This window comes from Carettochelys insculpta, chromosome 14 (genome assembly GCF_033958435.1).
Source record: "Carettochelys insculpta isolate YL-2023 chromosome 14, ASM3395843v1, whole genome shotgun sequence".
NCBI lineage: Eukaryota > Metazoa > Chordata > Testudines > Carettochelyidae > Carettochelys > Carettochelys insculpta.
The window spans coordinates 39,927,208-39,948,168 of record NC_134150.1 but is presented as its reverse complement, the minus strand read 5'-3'; the positions used below and the strand labels follow the sequence as shown (position 1 = coordinate 39,948,168).

At 48.1% G+C, this 20,961-nt stretch overlaps 1 protein-coding gene across 2 annotated transcripts in view; it reads left to right on the top strand.

Moving 5' to 3' along the window:
- The window catches only part of FBXO31 (F-box protein 31), a 48,285-nt gene extending 28,060 nt beyond the window's left edge, over positions 1-20,225 (top strand). For both annotated transcript variants that reach the window (XM_075008350.1, XM_075008349.1), the window contains 4 exons: positions 991-1,100; positions 10,636-10,789; positions 11,956-12,299; positions 14,167-20,225. In XM_075008350.1, coding sequence (XP_074864451.1) covers positions 991-1,100; positions 10,636-10,789; positions 11,956-12,299; positions 14,167-14,389 — 831 coding nt within the window. In that variant the 3' untranslated portion in view covers positions 14,390-20,225. The remainder of the gene's footprint in view (positions 1-990; positions 1,101-10,635; positions 10,790-11,955; positions 12,300-14,166) is intronic.
- Positions 20,226-20,961: the final 736 nt, after the last annotated feature.

Here is a 20,961-nt window from a genome sequence, read left to right as displayed (position 1 = left end):
TTAGCCAGTCAGTCCCCAGCCTGTAGCAGTGTTTGGGATTCTTGTACCCTAAATGCACAAATCACGTGTACACATTGGATCCAGCTTTTTGGGGATGTACAAGTGTGTGTGGGGTAACTGGAGGCTGTGTCTTTACAAGATAAAGAACCAGAGAGAGAGCCATGTTAGTTGGTATCTGCAAAAACAATAGGAAGTCCTGTGGCACCTTTATAAACAGATGTTTTTAAGAGCATAAGCTTTAATGGACAAAGACCCATTTTGTCAGATGCATGTAGTGGAGATTCCAGATTCCTGCCTGTAGAATCTCCACTACATGCATCTGATGAAGTGGGTCTTTGACCACAAAAGCTTATGTTCCGAAAGATACAGAATGCAGGTTCGGAAGATTACCTGAGAGGCTGATCTCATCAGTAGGATGCCTCAGATCATAACTCACTTTGAAGTACCAGCTTTTAGAGACTGCTCAAAGCTCCTGCTGAGGCACTTTGGGGGAGGTTTCCCAGAGCTTCTGATGGATTTAGGAGCACAAATACTACCAGTCATGGAATTTATTTTCCTCAATCTTTTATTTATTTATTTATTTATTTATTTATTTGCTTTTGACAGTCGTTGCCCTTTGTGCAAATCCATGTGCCCTGTACCATGATCCAGGGGCTGTGGTACAGGACAGAGACAAGGGCTCAGGTCCCATTCCCAGTCTCCCAGGGCACTTCCACCCGGTATGTCTGTCAATAAAATGGGAGGCGTGGTCCTGCTCCCCTTTCGTGAAGACCAGTGAAGGCTGGGGATGGGAAATGCTGTATAAAGTAGCCAGTATGTTTGTTTGTTTCTATAAACACATTGGACACGTGGGCATTTGCCTTATGGGCCATCTACCTGAATTCTCTTGCATGGCTCAGAGTGACGCTGTGCTGCTGAGGCACCCTCACACTTATAGATGGTCTGCAAGTGGCTTGTTTGGTTTTACATCTCTCTCCTCTGCGGCTGCAGGAGTTCCGGACGTGGCTGAGGGAGGAATGGGGCCGGACTCTGGAAGATATCTTCCATGAGCACATGCAAGAGCTCATCTTGATGAAGTTCATCTACACCAGCCAATATGAGTAAGGGCACCAGCTCTTTCCTAAACCTCGAAGTTAGGGGCAGCTGAAGCAGGCCCAGTACACAGCTGTGTTCTTGGGTCAGTCTTCCTGGTTATAGCCTGGTAACAACATGTGCAAACAGAGCTTTTCCTTTCACAGATTTATGATTTAGGGGCCTCTGTGGTATATAGAGAGAGGGGAGTGGCTTTCTATGCAGAAAATAAACATGATGTAGTCCTCATCAGGTTCAATATCAGGACTGATAGTTCCCCAGGACCTTAATTTGGATGGGTCCCCATTGCCCCAAACACATGGTAGGCCAGTGCTTCCTGTTAACATACTGAAAGTGAGGAGCAGTAAGGGGCATGGCAGTAGGCCATATGGTTACTTGGAGTAGCTGTGTGCCCAGTAGAGGTTGAACCTCTCATCTGGCACCCTGAGGACCTGACTGGTGCCAGGCGGGAGAGGTTTCCGGATGATGGGAGGTCAATATTATCGAGCACATTACCAACACTTCCACTGCTTAATGGGCTCTCAGAAGACATGTAAGGGTGAATTAGAGGTAAATAACAGAACGCTGAGAACCAGGACTGGTGGCTGGAAACCAACTTTATGGGACCACAGGAGACTTGGCCACATCCATGACAAGTGGTTTTCTAGCTAATTAAAATCATTATGGATTATGGAGTTTGCTGCGTGAGAGTTCTGGATTGGAGAGGTTCAACCTGTAGCTGGCTTTGGCTCATTTGACAGTGTAATCTTAAAATTATTCCGCCTTTCCCAAGGCAAGGTGCCCTCCCCAGTGCAAGATTCTCTGAATGGCTTGAAAAGAGACTCATTAAAACATGAAGCCAAGAAACCTCCCTTGTGATTGGGGACCAGAATATGACCGTTGGAGCTGGAAGCCCACCAACAGAAGTAGTGGGCAGCAGTGGTCTGAGATTACAGAATGAGCAATGAAGGGCTTTAGTTGAGTTGTGTTGCTATAATCACCTCCTCCTTACAAACACCGTCTTTTCCCAACACCATAAACCACTGGGGAGCAAACTGTGGCCCACAGGGCTTTGTGCAGCCCATCAGGGTTCTGTGTGTGGCCCACAAGATATCTTATTTGCTGTTGTCCAGATTCTGAGATTCTGGTGGTTTAAGTCCATGTAGTTTATTCCGTACTGGTATTACTAAAGTGACATGCACATGAAACAAGGGTGCATGGAGTGAGGTGCAGGCTGATGGCGCTCATGGTCAGTGTTGTGTGCAGAGCGCTCCCTCCACAGCCAGCCAAAGTACTGCCACAGTTCAGGTGGCACAACCTGCAAATTCTAGATACACAAGAGCAGTTTTCAAAACTGGCCATTCCAGGAGACCCTCTTGGCTATGACGGTCTTGTGGCCGACAGAGAGAGGAGGGCCAAACTTGCAGCCCACTCACTAGCCTAGGATGCCCATTGGGGCTCATGACACTAATGCACAAGGATGTCACCTGATGGTTTGGCCAGAAACCAAATTGTTTAGTTAATGATGCAGCGATGCAGGAAATTGTCTGACTCAGGGTCTCTTGGTGCTGACTACCAGAGGACACTGTGCGTAAGGTTTCTAGGGGCCTGCATAATAGTTGGCCAAAGTGTTGTGTAATCGCTGAAAGCCTTTGTCATGTTGGTCATTGTTTTCATTGTGTAATGTATGTACAGATGTAAAAGGTGTGTGTATGTATATATGCAAACGTGGAAGTCCTCTTCATAAGGTGTCGGGGGAAGGTGACACAAGCCCAGAGGTAAGTGGGGAAGGAGGAGGGAACAATCAAGTGGGTTTCCTGGGTGAAGAGGAGAAAGTGGGCCAGTCGGCCCCTTCTCTAAGATGCTTGTACACTAATGCCAGAAGCCTGGGGAACAAACAGGAAGAACTGGAGGCCCTGGCACAGTCACACAAGTATGAGGTGGTTGGAATAACGGAGACTTGGTGGGACGATTCGCATAACTGGAGCACGGTCATGGAAGGTTATAAATTGTTTAGGAAGGACAGACGGGGAGAGAAGGAGGAGGAGTTGCGCTCTGTGTGAGGGAGCAGTATGACTGCTCAGAGCTCCAGTACGAGGAAGGAATAAATCCAGTTGAGTGTCTTTGGGTTAAGCTTGGAGGTGGAAGTAACAGAGGTGATGTTGTAGCTGGTGTCTGTTATAGACCGCCAGATCAGGGAGAGGAGATAGATGAGGCTTTCTTCAGGCAGCTTAGTGAAGCTTCCAAATCACAGGCCCTGGTTCTCATGGGAGACTTTAATCATCCAGACATTTGTTGGGAGACCGATACAGCAGCACACAGACAATCCAGGAGGTTTTTGGAGAATGTTGGGGATAACTTCTTGGTACAAGTGCTGAAGGAACCAACCAGGGGCCGTGCGCAACTTGACCTGCTGCTCACAAACAGGGAAGAACTAGTAGAAGAAATAGAAGTGGGAGGGAACCTGGGCTGTAGCGACCATGAGATCGTAGATTTCAGGATCTGGACGAAAGGAAGAAGGGGGAGCAGTAACATACAGACCCTTGATTTCAGAAGAGCAGACTTTGACTCCCTAAGGGACCAGATGAGCAGGATCCCTTGGGGAAACGAAGATGAAGGGAAAAAGAGTTGAAGAGAACTGGAAGTATTTCAAAGAAGCCTTACTGAAGGCACAGGAACAAACAATCCCGCTGCATAGTAAGAAATGCAAACATGGTAGGCAACCAGCTTGGCTTAACAGGGAAATCCTTAATCAGCTTAAATTCAAAAAGGATGCATACAAGAAATGGAAGCGTGGAAAGTTGACTAAGGAGGAGTATAAACATATGGCTGGAGAATGCCAGGCAGTAATCAGAAAAGTGAAAGCACAATTGGAACTGCAGCTGGCAAGGGATGTGAAGAGTACCAAGAAGGGTTTCTACAGGCATGTGAACAATAAACAGGTTATCAGAGAAGGTGTGGGACCATTACTGGATGAGGGAGGTAACCTAGTGTCAGATGATGCAGGAAAAGCTGAAGTACTCAATGCTTTTTTTGCCTCAGTCTTCACAGACAGTCATCTTCCCCAGGACGGTCCTAGATGATGCAGTATGGGAAGGTGGAGGGCAGCCATCTGTGGGGAAGGAATAAGTTCTGAGCTATCTAGAAAAACTAGATGTGCACAAATCCATGGGTCTGGATTTAATGCACCCCAGAGTACTGAGGGAATTGGCAGAGGTCATTGCTGAACCTTTGGCCATTATCCTTGAAGACTCTTGGAGATCGGGGGAGATAGCAGATGACTGGAAGAAGGCAAACGTAGTGCCTATCTTTAAAAAAGGAAAGAAGGACAATCCAGGGAACTATAGACTTGTCAGCCTTACCTCAATCCCTGGGAAAATAATGGAGGGAATCTGCAAGGAATCGGTTTTGAAGCACTTGGAAGAGGGAAAAGTGATCAAAAGTAGCCAACATGGATTCACCAGGGACGAGTCCTGCCTGACCAATCTGGTCAGCTTCTATGCTGAGGTAACAAGCTCTGTGGACATGGGGAAGTCAGTGGATGTGATATACCTTGACTTCAGCAAGGCTTTTGATACGGTCTCCTACAACATTCTTGTCCATAAGTTAAGGAAATATGGATTGGATCCTTGGACTATAAGGTGGGTAGAAAGCTGGCTTGATGGTCGGGCCCAGTGGGTAGTGGTCAATGGCTCAATATCTGGATGGCGGTCTGTTTCAAGCGGAGTACCGCAAGGCTTGGTTCTGGGGCCGGTGTTATTCAACATCTTTACTAATGACCTGGATGAGGGACTGGGTTGCACCCTCAGCAAGTTTGCGGATGACACAAAACTAGGGAGAGAGGTAGATACGTTGGAGGGTAGAGAGAGAATCCAGAGGGACCTGGATAAATTGGAGGACTGGGCCAAAAGAAATCTGATGCGGTTCAATAAGGAGACGTATAGAGTCCTGCACCTGGGGCAGAAGAATCCCACACATTGTTACAGGCTGGGGACCGACTGGCTCAGCAGCAGTACGATGGAAAGGGAGCTAGGGGTTATGGTGGATGAAAGGTGGATATGAGTAAACAGTTTGCCCTTGTAGCCAAGAAAGCTAGCGGCATGCTGGGGTGCATTAGGAGGAGCATTTTGAGCAGATCTAGAGAAGTAGTTATTCCTCTTTATTCGGCACTGGTGAGGCCACATCTGGAATACTGTGTCCGGTTTTGGGCCCCCCCAGTATAAAAAGGATGTGGATTTGCTGGAGCAGGTTCAGCGAAGGGCAACAAAAATGATTAAGGGTCTGGAGCACAAGACCTATGAGGACAGGCTGAGAGATTTGGGCTTGTTTAGTTTACAGAAGAGAAGACTTAGAGGTGATTTAATAGCATCCTTCAACTTCCTGAAGGGGAGCTCTAAAAAGAAGGGTGAGAAACGGTTCTCAGTGGTGTCAGATGGCAGAACAAGGAGTAATGGTCAGAAGTTGAAGAGGGAAAGGTGTAGGTTAGATATTAGGAAAAACTACTTCACCAGGTGGATGGTGAAGCATTGGAATGTGTTGCCTAGAGAGGTGGTGGATTCTCCATCCCTTGAGGTTTTTAAAGTCCCGGCTGAACAAGGTTCTGGCTGGGATGACTTAGTAGGGGTTGATCCTGCTTGAAGCAGGGGGCTGGACTAGATGACCTCCTGAGGTCCCTTCCAGCCCTGTGATTCTGTGAGTTGGGACTAGCCACTAGAAGTGGATAAATGCATTTATTTCAGGCAGAAGTTTGTCTGTCTGTGTACATTGAGTATCGGGTAAGTTGTCATGATCATATTTACAGTGAGTGAACTGCTAAGCACATGATTGGAAGGTCTCCAGGGGATGTTACAGACAAAACACAAGCAGGGTTATCCTGTTTGCAAGCGAAAACAATGGATTTTTTTTTTTTTTTTTTTTTTGAGTATAACAAAGTATGGACACTTGATCTGCATCTTTCACTTAAGAAGTAAGTTGACAGTGGGCTTGTTTCATGGAAAAAAGGGCTCACGGCTTTGAGAAACCATGGGAGAAGAATTTAGGTAAGAGAGATTTCATTAGCATGAAATCCTGCTCAGTACACCCGGGACTGAGACCATTGTTGTTCCTCTCCTTTGCCAAGGAGAGTTCTGGCATTCTCTTCAGCATGCTAGTTGCCTTGCAGGCATCTCTGCATCCCTGTTCCTGAGTTCTCCCATGGCTGTCTCTGCAGCGTCCTGTCCTTTTGGCGAGATGCACAAACTATTAGGTTTGCTGCCTCCAAAGAGACAGAGCGCACATCAGCCTGCTAGGTTATGGTGAAGGCTTGCTTCCCTTTAATACACGGCCCTGAGTTGGTTTGGAAAGAAATAAGTGTAGGTTTATTAACAAAGGACAGAGATTTAAGTGTTATGCAGCAAGAGGGTATAAGGGATATAAGTACAGAAACAGCACATTTTCTAGTGACAAAGGCTTAAAGCAAGTGACTAAAGCAAGTTAAGCCATTTTCTTACTCATATCCATTTACCAGCATCTCCAGGCCATGGCAGCCAATGTTCACAGCATAAAATGGTGCTGTTCCCTGAGTGATAGACAACGCAAAAGTCTAATTGCTCCCCTTATGTTAGCTGAAGTCCAGTGTCTGTGCCTCCACAGTCAGGAAGGCTTCCTGTGGTGCAGACTTTGTAGCCCACTGTTCTTATTATGCTGTTGCTTTTTGGCTTTGTTTACGGTACAGGTTGAACCTCTCTAGCCTGGCGCACATTCGTCTGGCAACATATGTAATCTGGCATGATTTTAGTTAGCCGGGCGACCGCTTATCGTGGATGTGGCCAAGTTTCCGGTGGTCCCATAAAGTTGATTTCCAGCCACCAGTCCTGGTTCTCAGTGTTCTGTGCTGTTATTTAGCTATAGTTTACTCTTAAACGTGTTCTAAGAATGCAATAAGCAGTGGAAGTGTTGGTAATGCTGCTAGACAATATTGACCGCCTGTAGTCCAGCAAATTCTCTCCTTCGACACTGATATGTAAAGAAACTTTCATTGTCCTTTGACAACGGTGAGACGGGAGAATCCACGTTTCTTTGACTGGGGTAAACTCCAAGTAGGCGGTGTCTCCCAAAAGCGTTTTAAGAACATTATTTTCAGCTCACACACATTCCTCTTAATGCACTATCCATGCATACATCACATGCTGATTTCTGGGACCAGTTTGTTACCAGTATTTTGACACTGTGATATCTTACAGAACACCTTTTAGACTCACCGAAGTCCTAATGTGTTGAGGATAATGAGTGTGCCAGGCTTGATGTGCGTTACAGGACAGTAGCTCTCTGCCAGTGGCCCTTAGGGTCACAGACAGGAGGGCATCTTCTGAGATGAGTCTAGGCTCTAGTATACAAATTATGATTGTATGTTACATGTAATGCTTAGTTTCTGATACTCCAGGCTGCCATTTGAATCTCTGCTCTTTGTTAAATAAACTTGCTTTCGCTATCAACAAATCTAATGCTTTGTGTCAAGCAGAGCTGAGTTCTGCAGACTAACTGTGAAGCTGAGGTGTACTGTTCCTTTTATAAGTAAGTGCCCAGTGCTTCAGGGAGGTGCCCAGAGGACTTGAGAGTTGATGCATGCCTGTCATCCATGTGTGAAGAGAGTCATGCCTGTGGAGGCCAGGAGGGCAGTGCTTGTGTTGTCAGGGGCTGATGGTGTTGAAACTAATCAACAGCAGGCACAGACAGGGTTTCTTCATGCTAAGGGCAGGTGGTAGCAAGGTGTTGCGAAGCCCTGGATGCCCACAGGAAGTGTCATGGGCTAGCGGATACAGCCTTTCCTGAGTGCAGACCAGGTGGGTCAGCTGTCAGCCTCAAATATAAAATGAAAACTTAAAAGGTGAGACACTGAGCAGGTCTGTTCCATTCAGATCTGGCCAGAATCAGTGAAAATGACAGAACTTCTGTCCAGGGTAGGATTGAGGCATCGGCACAGGAGAAAGAGAACACTCTGGACACACTTCAAAATAAAATCTTCCCTGCTTAAAGCTGCCAGAATGCACCTTGTGAAGAGTCAGCCTTGGCTCACAGCATAGCCGACTCCAAAGGCGTTTGAGCTGGTGGACCAATGATGCAGAGTGAAAAAGAATGGCTTCGAGATGGAAAAGCAAAGGTGAGAGTACAAGGAACTGAGACGACGCCTCCAAAAGCAGATGGGATGAGACAAGAGCAAACACAGAAGGGCAAAATGCACCGATGAGGAGAACCACAGAGGAATACAAAAGGTGCGTTTACACAGTGGTTAGACTTACCCCAAAATTTTCTGTCATCCAGCACAATAGGAGATAAAATGATGGCAGAATCCTCAGTGAAGGTGATAATGCTGGTGGAGACCACAAGTCCTTATCCCTTTTCCATCACTCATGATACAAGGCGATGGAAGGAAAGTCAGGAACCAGAACCTGGGATCCTGGGAGAACAAATTGTTCATGCTATTGTGAAAACCAAGCCAGGAACTGCACTGTGAGTAGGTAAGATAACAGCAGGGCTGTTGAAAGTGATTGGTGACTGTGTGGTATTGATCTCCTGTGATAAATATGCAATAATGTGTGGATCACTAGAAATGGTCCAAACAACTGGACAAAGGAAATCTTTCTGTCCCTTCCCAAAGAAAGACATAGTGGAGCGTAATAAGAATAGTATTGACTTGTCATGCACAAGCCAAGTTTTGCTCTGTGAATAATCCAGGACTGCACAAAGCTAATAGCGAAAGCAGAACTACTGCCCCCACAAGCTTGTTTCAGAGAAAGAAGGGTTGTGGGTGATCAAATCATGAACCTCTGTCGCAGGATTGCATGAAAAATCCCATTGATCCTGTTTCATCGAGTACTCATAAGTATTCGATATCATTTGAGCTGATAGCCCTCAAAGGATAAGCAGACATTGGGATTCAAACCCCATTACTGAATTTAAATCTCTACTTTCAACAACAGACTACAGTGTCAACAGCAGCAGGCAATAGTAACTGGTTTTGCATAGGACAGGGTGTGAGGAATGGGTATATTCTGTCCCCAGACCTATTTTAACATATGCACACAGCTGGTTGTGGGACATGCGCTCCAAGACCTTGACAGAGTGGAGCTGGGATTTCCATTAGCAGACATCTCTTAACCTGTCTCAGCTGATGATACAACACTCTTTGCTCCAGCTCCTGCAGAAAGGCTAGGGGTACTGGAGTCTGTTTTAGTATGGACTCTCCCTGAATGAGGTGCGTGTTGACCTGGGCACCAAAAATGGAACGCAGTATGATTAAATCAAATGATATAGGGATCAGCTGGATTACGCTCCCTATTATGTATCCAATAAAGAGGCTGTTCCAAAGACACCTGAGGAATAGCTCGTTAACACTGGCTTCCCTTACGAAGGTTTGGAACACCTCCCCCCCGGCCCCGCCCCCGAGTCTCAGCATACAAAGGTTTGACTGGTTAAAAAACCTGAATTTTCTCACTAGCGACTGGTGGATGTGACTCATCAGAAACTAACACTGCTGAAGAGAGGAAAATTAGTATGTTTGAGATGTGATGTTAGCTAAGGCTCTTGCATGCCTTCTGGATGGAAAACACGAATGTTTGTGACAGCCTCTCTCCAGCAGCACTTCTGACCCTTCTCTTGGAATCAGCAGGTGCAAAGTTATGTACTTAAGAGAGATCTGATTACGACAACCCTGAGAAAATGGTCATGGTAGGAATGGTGTTAGGTCATCATTGTAGGAGTCAATAAGGAGGAACTGGAAAGAGGATGTGCAGCTGCCTCTGAGTGTTTAAAGCTAGCAATGGTTTGATTAAAGCTTCCAAAATCTCTGCTCCGAGCTCACCGACGTTCAGACATGAATAAATGTACCTTACTGAATCTTAAAATAATGTGACTGTGATCGCTCCAGGGTGTCTGCTTGTTCCGCTTTTATAGCAGGAAATTTGCTTTTATTCTTCACCAACCTCAACTTACACAGTCCCAGCTCCTAGGAACATAGCAGCCGGAAGTAAACGTTATTCTAAAAGCTAATGTTTTTCACAGCTATTTAAATAGGGTCCATCCACCGTGGATTCTCCATTCCTGCCGGAAATATGGGTGGGTTCATGTGCTATGGCCTAAGAACATACACATACGTATGTATCTCGTAGAGCTGGAAGGGACCTCCCAAGGTCTCAAGTCCAGTCCCCTGCACTCATAGGACAACCTAGCAGCATTCCAGAAAGACTTTTAAAATTAACCTGCCCCAGACTCTTGAAAAGGCCCCTCAAGGGCTGAACCCACAATGCTGGGTTTATAAGGCAAGCATGCTACCCACTGAGCTAAGGTTGACTGATCTCTTAGCCAAACGGACTCTTTGCAGATGGGGTGGGCTGGGAGGGAGTGTGTGCTATGCAAAATCTGGAGCACTCTTTGGCATCCTATAAAGCAAAGATCTTACCCCTTTGACTGAAGAACCCTTTAGAAGATCCGAGGCAGGCAATGGGACTGGGGTAGCCAAAGGTTTTGGTGAAGAAGCAATATTGCATCATTCCCTTGTAAACTGCCTGACCAACTTCTGTTCCCCAGCAACTGCTTGACGTACCGACGCATCTACCTCCCTCCTAGCAGCCCCGACGATCTCCTAAAACCAGGTCTCTTCAAGGGAACTTACGGGAGCCATGGCCTGGAGATTGTCATGCTGAGTTTTCATGGGAAGAAAGCCAAAGGCACCAAAATAACGGTAAGTGTTTCATTTTGTCTCCCCCAGTGGGCCAAACTGCCTGGGAATTGAGGTAGTGAACTGCAGCTCTTCCCTCTGGGATGCATGTGACCGTGGGGACTGCTTGGGGGTGGGGCAGAGAAGGATGTTGCAGTTGATAGGGCACAAGTCTAGGGCTTGGAAGACCCAATTCCATTACCTGCTTGATCAGACAGTCTGCCTGACCTTGGACAAGTCACTAAGGCCCAGATTCTCAAAGGTATTTGAGCTCCTAATTTCTACTGTGGTTTAAGGGTCTGTATTGTACTGATTCATGCCTCAGTTTCCAGTCTGTAAAATGGGAATAATAGCCCTGGGATGCTAGGGGAATAAGGTGCTCAGACGCAGAGGTTATTTGGGTCAGATAAGGAACTTAGAGGGTGTACTTACTTTGTCAGAGCAAAACCAATTCACCTGGGGTATTGGTGGGAACAGATCCATTGTCATGTAGGAGCATGTGCAATTTCCTGGGGGGAGCTCATTAGCTTGGCCGTTCTGTCTTTGGTGAAATGCCATGTAGACGGATAGTCCAATGCAAGTATTTTCCAGAATGCTGGGCTACTATCAGTCTTCCTTGTGCACAGCTGGGAGATCTACTGTGCAGAGCTTTGGCCAGCTTGCAAATACTCCTAAGTCCAAGCTGCCTCCCCTCCTCACTCCCAGCCCATCCTGTGGGAATATCTGGTTATATGCTTCTCAGAGCAGACTTCCAGTATCTGAGACACCCTCCCCCATTACCCCATCCTGGCAGCCATGCACTGAGAGCAGCCTGATAAGCTCTTCCTTCCCCTTGCAGGGAGTGGTTATGGTTAAAAGCTGCTGCATCATCCCCTTTTACCTGGCAGTTGTCCACCCATCCACATCAGCAGCCACTCGGGTTATTTGCTCTGGCCTGGTGACATTTCCGTGAACAGGATGGGCCTGGGTGCCACGCCTCAGGTGCAGGGGTGCGGTGGGCAGCCCCAGGGGCTTGGGCTGCTGGGATTTGGGTGGGACCTTCTACTTGCCAAGCAAGGAGTGCTGTCGTGGAACTGGGCATCGACAGGGTGGAAGTAGCTGCAGGGGTGCAGGTGTCCAAGCTTCTGGCAGGAGCTCTGTGCGGTGGTGCCCTGAAGTGTCGGTTTTGTTCCCTCATTGCCCGTTTCCAGGGAGATCCCAATATCCCAGCCGGACAGCAGACGGTGGAGATCGACCTGGCGCACCCCATCCAGCTTCCCGACATCGAGAACCTGCGCGACTTCAACGAGCTCTCCCGCCTGGTCCTGGAGGTTCAGGAGCAGGTGCGCCGGGAGCAGCAGGAGGAGAGTGCAAGGCAGGATGAAGAGGACAGCCACTTGCAGCAAGAGGAGCAGCCAGCGCAGAGAGAGGATGCTGGGGCTGAGGGGACTGGGGCAGTGGCCACCCAGGCATCGGCGCCAACTTCCCAGCCCTTTGTGCTGCCCAGCGGAGTCATATCGAGGAATGAGGATTATCCCCGGACCTGCCGGATGTGGTAAATGCATGTGGTTCGTCAGCCTTGCCCAGGCACCCTGCCCCCCGGCAAGTCTCCGGAAGCCGTGTTAGAAGCATGGTTCACTCCCCTGTCCCCCTGCTTGGTGGGAAACCCCAATGGGAAAAAGAGAGGGGCTAAGCCCCTCCCACCCAGAGTCCTCCTGACCTGAAACCCCAAAGCATGTGCTGCCATTGTGTGTCCTCATCCCCCCTCACGTTCCAGGCTGAGCTCACACCTCTTATCAGCGCTCCCACCCTCCACAGCTTCATCCAGTGCAGTTTCCTTTGGTCCCTTTACCTCCTGGCAGAGAGCGAACTGGTGGGGTTGTGTCCCTGTCTCCCCTGCAGAGCCAGCCACAACTGTGGCCTGGGGCATTATCCTTCTGTATTTTACCTTTGTTGCTTCTGTTCTCCATGACCCACTTGCCCCTTTTCTGTCCATTTCTGAGGATCTGCCCTAGCTGGGTTCTACCTGTGCATTACAGATGCCTCCTGGGAACATGTCCCTTTCCCACTGGCTCTGCTGCAGGGCTTGCGTATTGTGAGCCCAATCCCGCCATGGGCTCAGCACCCTCAAGTTACTGTGGGGATGCAGAGCCCTTCACAGCATGGTTGGGCCCTCTGTTTTCAGAGCGTGTTCCCTGTAAACCGAGCACTTGGGCAGGCACCAAGGAGAGAGTCAGGTGCTGCCCAGCTGATTAGCAGAGCGGCCGCAGCTGCCAGTATGTTTCTGCTGGTGGTGCACAATGGCACTGGCCTTGGTGCACTTAACAAAATTTATTCTGCCCATGGGTGGAAAAAATTAGAGGGAACGCTCTGTCTGCAGGGAGGGGAAAAGTCTGGGTCTAACCAGAGATGACAATTAGTCACCCATCTGTGGTAGCGAACTCACACCAAGTCTCTCCAGAATTCTGTGAAGGCCACAATCCAGACCAGGAGCTCTGTTCTGTGCCCTTCCTACCATGTGCAAAGGACTTGGCATTGAACTTGTCTCACCTTTCCCTCATCAACCAGGCTGCGACAGGGTTACACAGGCCTCATGTCCCTGGCCGTTTCCGTGGCTTAGCAGCCTGTCTGTCTTCCTCTAGTCCAGTTTGATCCATCAAACTGAAGGCAAACCCTTGCATGCCGAGCTGCCGGGATCATGGGTTAGCGCCCATGTGCTACTGCTCAGCTTAGTCAGATGCTGCAGCTGTGCTGAAAGGAGCAGGTGAGCGTTCATAGCGCTGTTGTCCTGTGCTTGTGAGGACAGAGGCAATGCTGCAGGGCCTGAGCCAATGGCTTCAAAGTCAGCAGATAAAATTCTCCCTTTGTGCCACATGGCACAAGTCATTCTGGGGTCGTTTTATGGGATTTTAGGTCAGTGAGTTAACGGCTCAGTGCTAGGTGCAACCAGTGAACTGTTAGAAGCCGGGTGGGGGCACCCCAAGGACTGGAGCTGCTCTGGGCTGGTTGGAGTTTCCCTGCCTGCGGCGCACCAGCACAGCCACAGGTGTTCCACCCCAGCCAGAGCAGGCCCTGTCCGTGGCAAGGGGCCACTCCAGCCTGAGTGAGCTGCAGTGGCCCCCCAAGTGGTTCCCATTCCCATGGGCTGCTGCAGAAGTGGGGCTGGAGCAACCCCCTGCCTTTGCCAGGAGGGGGGCTGCTCCAGCCCCTACCAGTTAAACATGACTTACCAGTCATCCAGTTAATCACTAACATCCCTGATTTGACCTTCCTGAGAACCATCAGGTCCTGGCCCCCGGTGGCTGGTGTAGCCAGCTCTCAGGTTTGCTCTGGTGCCATTACTCCTATATTGAGCCACCACAGTGATCCAATCAGAGGCTTTTTCATGGGCTTTTTTCCTCCGCTTCTCTCCCACTCTGTAGTTTCTACGGCACAGGGCTCATTGCTGGACACGGGTTCACCAGCCCCGAGCGAACACCAGGCATCTTCATCCTCTTCGACGACGACCGCTTCGGCTTCATCTGGCTGGAGCTGAAATCCTTCAGCCTCTACAGCCGGATCAAGGTCTCTTTCCAGAACGCCGAGGCGCCATCCCGAGAGGCCTTCGATGACATGCTCAAAAACATTCAGTCCATGACGACTTGATGGGCGGCCCCTGGTGGACAGAGGAGGGAATGTCAAGAAGGCTTCTGCTCTGCCAAGGACGGCTTCCTGCCTGTGGTACCTCTGGACAAACGCATGCACTTTTCATGGTGGCCTTTTTTTGCCAAAATCTACACATCCTGTTAGAATATAAACCAAACCCCACCATGCTGCTCCATGACAGTACTTTCTATACACTCTGTGTGTCACCACTCTGCGGAGTGGAGGGATCCTGCACAGGAGGGAAATGAGCATGCTTGCTTTTCGAAACCAATGTATCAGAGCAAAATTCCTTAGAGGCCAGTGTTGGGGAACATGTAAATAATCAATATAGCGGAGATATAATATATATATGTGGCCTCAGCTGTAGCCACAGATACACCCCCACTCCCCGGAAGGCAAACCCTTCAGGGAAGTGTCATGTTAAATTTTTCCCGTGCACTGGCCCAATCTAATAATTTGAGGACTCAACCACTTCAAAAAACACATGTCCTCCGCCTGATAATTTGCTGACAATTTATTGCATGGCTCAAAAGTGGCGAATGTGCGTTTCGCCCCTTCTAGGGACCGTCCTCGTAATGCAGCCCTGATGGGAAAACAGAGCCAAGGTGGCTCTGCCCTTGGTTTGGGAGTCAAAGCGGGATTCAGCGATAGAAGGGTTTTCCACTGCCAGCAGCTCCACAGGCAAAAGCTCCCGGACCCAGGAGCTCTCTTGGATTTTGGTCTAACTAGAATCATAGCTCCCTTCTAGCGACCCAGTACCGAGCTCCAAACAAAACCAGTTCAGGCTGGAGGAGAGTTGTCTGCAGCTTAAACTTTTTAAGTTGATTTTTTTTAAAACATTTTTTTAAGTTATTTTAAACTGGGGGGGAAAAAAAAAAACCCTAAATATAGTGAGCAACTGAGCTGCACCTCTGCATGCTCGCTGCATAACAGCTGCAGTGAAATGTAATTTGTGAGCAGGCCAGTGCCTGTGGCGGGCTATTCTTGTCTCATGTTTCCCCCTGTGCAGTGTCAAGGGAGCAGTTTATTCTGGTACCTCTCAGTGGTTTTTCTGACACTTCATGGGGATTGTTATGATTTTTTTTTCCAATGACTCCTATAGATTACTGCCTCTGACTTCCCCCATCCCTGTACCGCAGAGTTCTTGTATTCTTTCCCTACCTAACATGATTTCTCGTCCAGTGACACCACTTCAGTGCTGCTATCCCAGAAAGCTTTTGCTCTTAATTTCCTGTAGCTTCTCTTATCATAGCCATCACAGCGTTACTGGCAGGAGCAGGTAGGTGGGACAGGAGGGAGCCCAGAATTCCAACCTGAATCTCCTCCTTGGTAGTGCTCTGTTTCAGAAGCAAAGGAGCTGCTTGTCCTGGAGAGCCGTTAAAGGGAATGGTAGGTGACAGAAGGTCAGGAAGCGGTTGTGTCTGCAGCAGACGGACTGTGGTTTGGGCCACGTTTCCTGTCCACTGCCCTGCAAGCTTTCCAAGCCATTTTTATTACCCTTTGTCTTGGGTCAGAATTGCTGCAGGAGTCCCCAGCTGCCTGAAGAAGGGATAGAAGTGTAACAGCAAGGGAGCAGCTTTCCCTTTCCACGTTCTTGCATCCCTGTGTGATGAGCCTGGGACGAGGGGCTGAGAGAACCTCTGCCGTGATGCTGCTGCCGGATAGCACTGTGCCTGAACTCACCAGCTTCTGTAACAGCTGCTGTGGGGGGAGGGCAGGTGTTGAGGGGCATAAGGAGAGGCTTGACTCCAAGGGAAATCTGCGTCCTTTGTCCCCATCCCTTATAGGGAAGAGGATGAGTGTGAAAGATGGCAGCTGTTTCAGCCCCCATCAGATGCTGCTGTCAGTGGGATGATTCATTGGCTCTCCCTTTCTCCCCCTTTCCAACTCGGACCCCCAAGACCTCTGTGTGCCATGGGGTGGGATGGTGATTGTGCTGCTTTCCTGGAAAAGGACCAGCTGATTGGCTGAGTTCACTCATACAGAGACACTTCCTCTTTCCTGTTGCAGTTTTGCTGCTGCTGCTACTAAATCACGTTGTTCTCTTCCTGAACGGCGTGTGAACAGCAGTGTCCCTGCAGGCGCCAAGCAGCAGGTTGTGTCAGTTATGGGACTAATCCCTCGCATATCAAGTTACATGAATCTGTGTGAATCAGAAAGCGGCTTCTTTCCCTTCCTACCCAGCTGTCCTGAGCATGAGACATCCCCCGTTTACAGAGCGAGAGGGCCCTGGAGTATTAGTAGTGTCCATTTGGGTAAGTTTTATACAAACAAGGCGGGCTCATCATAGTTCCTCAGAGGTGGGCCAGGGATGTATCTCTTTCTATGGCAGCAGGAGAGCTAGCTAGCTTTCACCCCCCGCCCCCTTGCTAAGCTGTGGAAGGGCATTTATTTCTCTGGTTATTGATGGATTGATGGGTGGGCACAGTGGGCTGGGCTCAGGCTGAAATCAGGCCCCTTGGCCTTAGCTCTGAATTTCCATTTTGTCCATTGAGCCAGATGCTTTGTGCTGCACCTGTTCAAATGCACACTCCCCAAAAAAGTGCTGGCTATCGCAGGTGCAGCTGTGCAGGCCCATTAGCTGTCTGCAGGTGTGAGCGGTTCATTGGTATCCGAGCAGCCATTTTTGGGTATCATTTCAGAGGCAAAAGTGTGTCCATAACTGCCCTAATTTGCATGTGCAAATACAAAATCCAGCCCTTTAAAGTTTTTGACAGAATCTCCTGAAGCGTTTTTACAGCAGTCCTGGAAAATGAACCTTCATTTAACGCCATATGGACACTTGACCTGAGAGACGCGTGATTCCTTTCAAGTTGTTACTGTCAATCACGTAACTCCAAACATGGAGCCTGACACTGAGATCGGCTAGTGAGTCAGAGTAAAAACAAATCCCTCGTGTATTAGGTGTCCGGTTGGGGGAGAGTGGAAAGGGAACAGGAACTCTATGATGATGTGATGAGTCCGGACTGCAGCTTAGACTGCCCCATATTTCTGAGTCTGAAGTGGGATGGGAGTGGGCGGTAACCCTCTGACCCAGAACATCATGCTGTGGAAAACGGGGGTGGGGTGATGCTTGTTTGAGCCGCCTTGGTAAGCTGTCAGCGCACTCCCAGCAGTGGCTGGTCTCCTGGCTTGGAGCATGACTCTACATCATATTTGAACAACAGCTTTTGCATTCTTCCATGGATGCCCTTGGAACAGGAGATAGTCTTGCCAGGATGGGCAGCTCCTAGCCAGGTGAGAGGGCTGGGCAGAGACCTGCATGTGCTGCAGAAGCTTTTCAAAGACTACCCTGCCCCTTTAAAAGCTCCTCTCCTTCATTGGATGCCTAACTAGCTTCAGTACCAGAATGTACCAGACAGAACTGCTGGTATTACATCATTGTCATCCTCTCGCTGGGGAAGAGAGCGTGTCTAGAATCTGGGCTAATGCCAAAAGAGTCCTTTAAGTGTGTGACATTTCAGAAACCAATTCCCTTCAATCTGGCCCCATGAGAGGGGAAGTTTGGCAGAGGTCTGATGCCATGGAAACTAATGTTCCTTTCCAGGGAGCAGTGGCCCTCCTACATGCCAGTCTGGCTCAGGTGATTTTGTATCAAGGTGTAGCCAAGTTTTTCAGGGAGAGGCAGAATAAAGAAAAGCTGCTGTAAAGAATTTGACTTAACCGCTTTCCGAGCCAGGCTGCAGAAGGGCAGAGCAAGAGAATGTGGTGGCATTTGTTAGGTGGAAACAAACAAAAATGCAGCATCTTCAGAAGTGCAGACTTATTGGAGAAGAGGTGACTTTAAGCAGTGTCTTGCCAGTCTGGAGGGGTCTGTCCAGAGTCAGTCCCTGCTTCAATAATAGGGTAAAGTGTCAGAGGTATAGCTTAGCTGCACTCATTCATGCAGGCTGTAACATGCCCTGGAGGGCGAGGTTTTATGTCCTATACCCTCCCAGTTTCCCGAGCCCTGCCAGCAACTCTGGCATTTTCAGTGACTGATCAAGACTGCTTTTTTTCCCCGCTTACTGCAAAAGGTCCAGCAAGACACTCTGCTTGCATGAAAGCCTGAGTGTAGGAAGCCACAACACATGGTGGCTGTACCTGGCAGACTAACTTTCTCTAATGAAAGCAGGTGCTTTTTTGCAATGAGATGTGAACTTTCATCAGAGGGTGGTGACATCTGGATTGGCTAAACTGGTGTGTGACCAGTAGTGTAGTCACAGGTAAATGGAGTTGGCCCCCTTTTCCTGTGGGGAATATGTAGCTTGGGTTATTTACCACCCCTCCCTTTTTTTTAACCGTATGTGATCCATCCAGCACCAATGCAAAGCAGCTGGTAGTGCTGCTGCATCTGAGGGTGGATGTCCGTACAGAGCTGCCTTTGCTCTTCAGAATGAGACGTGATCCTATCAAGCCCTGTCTTTTGTAATGCCGTGCTTCCTGTCCCCCGGAAAGAGAACATCGCTGACACCAGGGGATCCGATCAGCAGGACTGACACGGTGAGGCCTGAGTTGGCTCTGTCGTTTGCGGACGGAGTCTGTTCTATTGCACCCCTGAAAGCTGGGGTGTGAACCCCCTGCTACATTTGTAAGGCTCTGTTTACTTGGGGAGGATGCAAATGTATAGTTTGGGTATCTGCTTTCCCCTGCAGTTGGTGTCCATGTCTAACAATGAGGTTGCAGCAATTCTGGCATGAGGTGTTAAGGGAAGGGATTAGCTCGGTAGGAAACAATAATGTGGAAAGAAGGTAACTTTACAGAAGACATGCTCTAAAGAAGCAAACAGCTGGAGAAAAATGAAACTGGCTCAATATTCACTTACTGGATGGCTTCTAATTTAAATAGTATTCTATTTAAAACTAATCACTGAGCATAATGCAAGTGCAGGCTTCACCTGTTGAAATTAGTCTGTATGATCTTTGATTGCTGTCTTAAAAGATAATATATAATTTTGTGTGTACAGATGGCTACTCACATGGCCAAACCTTTTTTGTTGTGTCCAGCTGCCAAAAGATTGCATGTTGGTCATTGTGACCCAGGGCAGACAAATGGTGGAAAATGCAAAATACTTGATCAGTCTGCAGAAGGGAAGAAAGAAGTAACTTATATCAATCGGAGTGCCACTGATTTTTATGTGTGTGCTAAATTAAAATATGTAATTTATTTGTGGGGGTTTTTTGTTTGTGTTGCACTCTACTTTTCAGTCTTCAGGAGGAAAGAAGCACTTAGGTCAGTTGTGTTCATTTGCTTTATCAAAGCAATATGCCCTTGGTTAGTTGCTTTCCCCGCACTTCCTTCCCCTAATTCTGCATGTTTCATTCACTGAGAGTGCCATAGGGTCCTGACTACAATATCCACTTGACCTTTCAAAGTGAGGTTCATATCTGGTATCAATACCATTACCTTCTGAAGTGTTTGTAAGTGCCAGGTGCATCCTATGGCACCATAAAAATAAGATGCTCGCTATCTGCTTTCTAGGAATGGTAGCGGAGAGGGGAAAGGTGAGCTTTATTTCTCAGGTGCTGCTTGGGGCTCCCTTTCTGGCACTTAAACCTCATCTGCTACAAAGGTTAACATGGAAAATCAGAAGCAGAGATTAAACAATGCACCTGTCCCAGTTTGTGTCTCTGTTAGGGAGGAAGAGGAGATTCTTACTTGTGAGTGTGTTCAGTTTGGGGAGGAAAGGGGTGGTTCTGTAAAAGTCAGTAGTGACTTTTTTCAGAGCTCACCCATTGCATCCCAGGTGTCGGGTAGAAAGCTGTGTGAACAAAGTGTGTGTGTGTGACTTTTACACCTATCTTGATTACCCAAGGAGCCTTTTCCAATTTAAAATAATAAAAACAAAAGTTTTGTGAATTTAGCCTTGCCTGTTTTATTCCTGTAAAAATGTGACCCTTAACTTCCAGAACTTTACACACCCAGACTGTGTTTTTCCTGGGGCCCAGATAAAGGATGAATGAGTTGATGCAGGGGCATCGCTAAAATTGACCACTTAAGGCATAAACTTTCAAGAATAACTAGTGATTTTTGGGGGGTGCCCAGGTTGAGACCTCTTTTTAGAGGTACCTGTTTTTCAAAGGCTGGTTATCAGTGTTTTGACTGGGGCCTGATTTTCGAATGTTGCCCAAAACACCCCAAACTCTTGAAAAGGTAGGTGTACAGGACAGCATGTATTTTGGTCCGATATTTAAAATTCACTCTTTAGAAAGAGCTTTAAAATGTTAAGGCTCACAGGGGTGTAAACATGGGCCTCTGCCTTGCCAAGGGAATAAAGTGGAAACAGTAGCTTTGCTTTTTTAAGATGAAGGCTAGCATACTGTGCTACTTAACTGCTGGCCCTTCTCCCCCAAACAGCTCTAAAATCCACATGCCTACAAGATCATCTTCAAATTTGCTTTGCCTCCCATGGGATCTGCAATTCAAATTCGGGGTCATTTGAGCAGGAGGCAAAGTATTCCCTGTACAATATTCCCTGTAAACTGAGGCCTTGGGTGGCTGCCCAGCTAATTAGCAGAGAGCCTACAGCTGGTCACAGATGACAGCATGTGGTTCCCTTGGTGGTGAACAGGCTTCACTGCACATAATGAAAT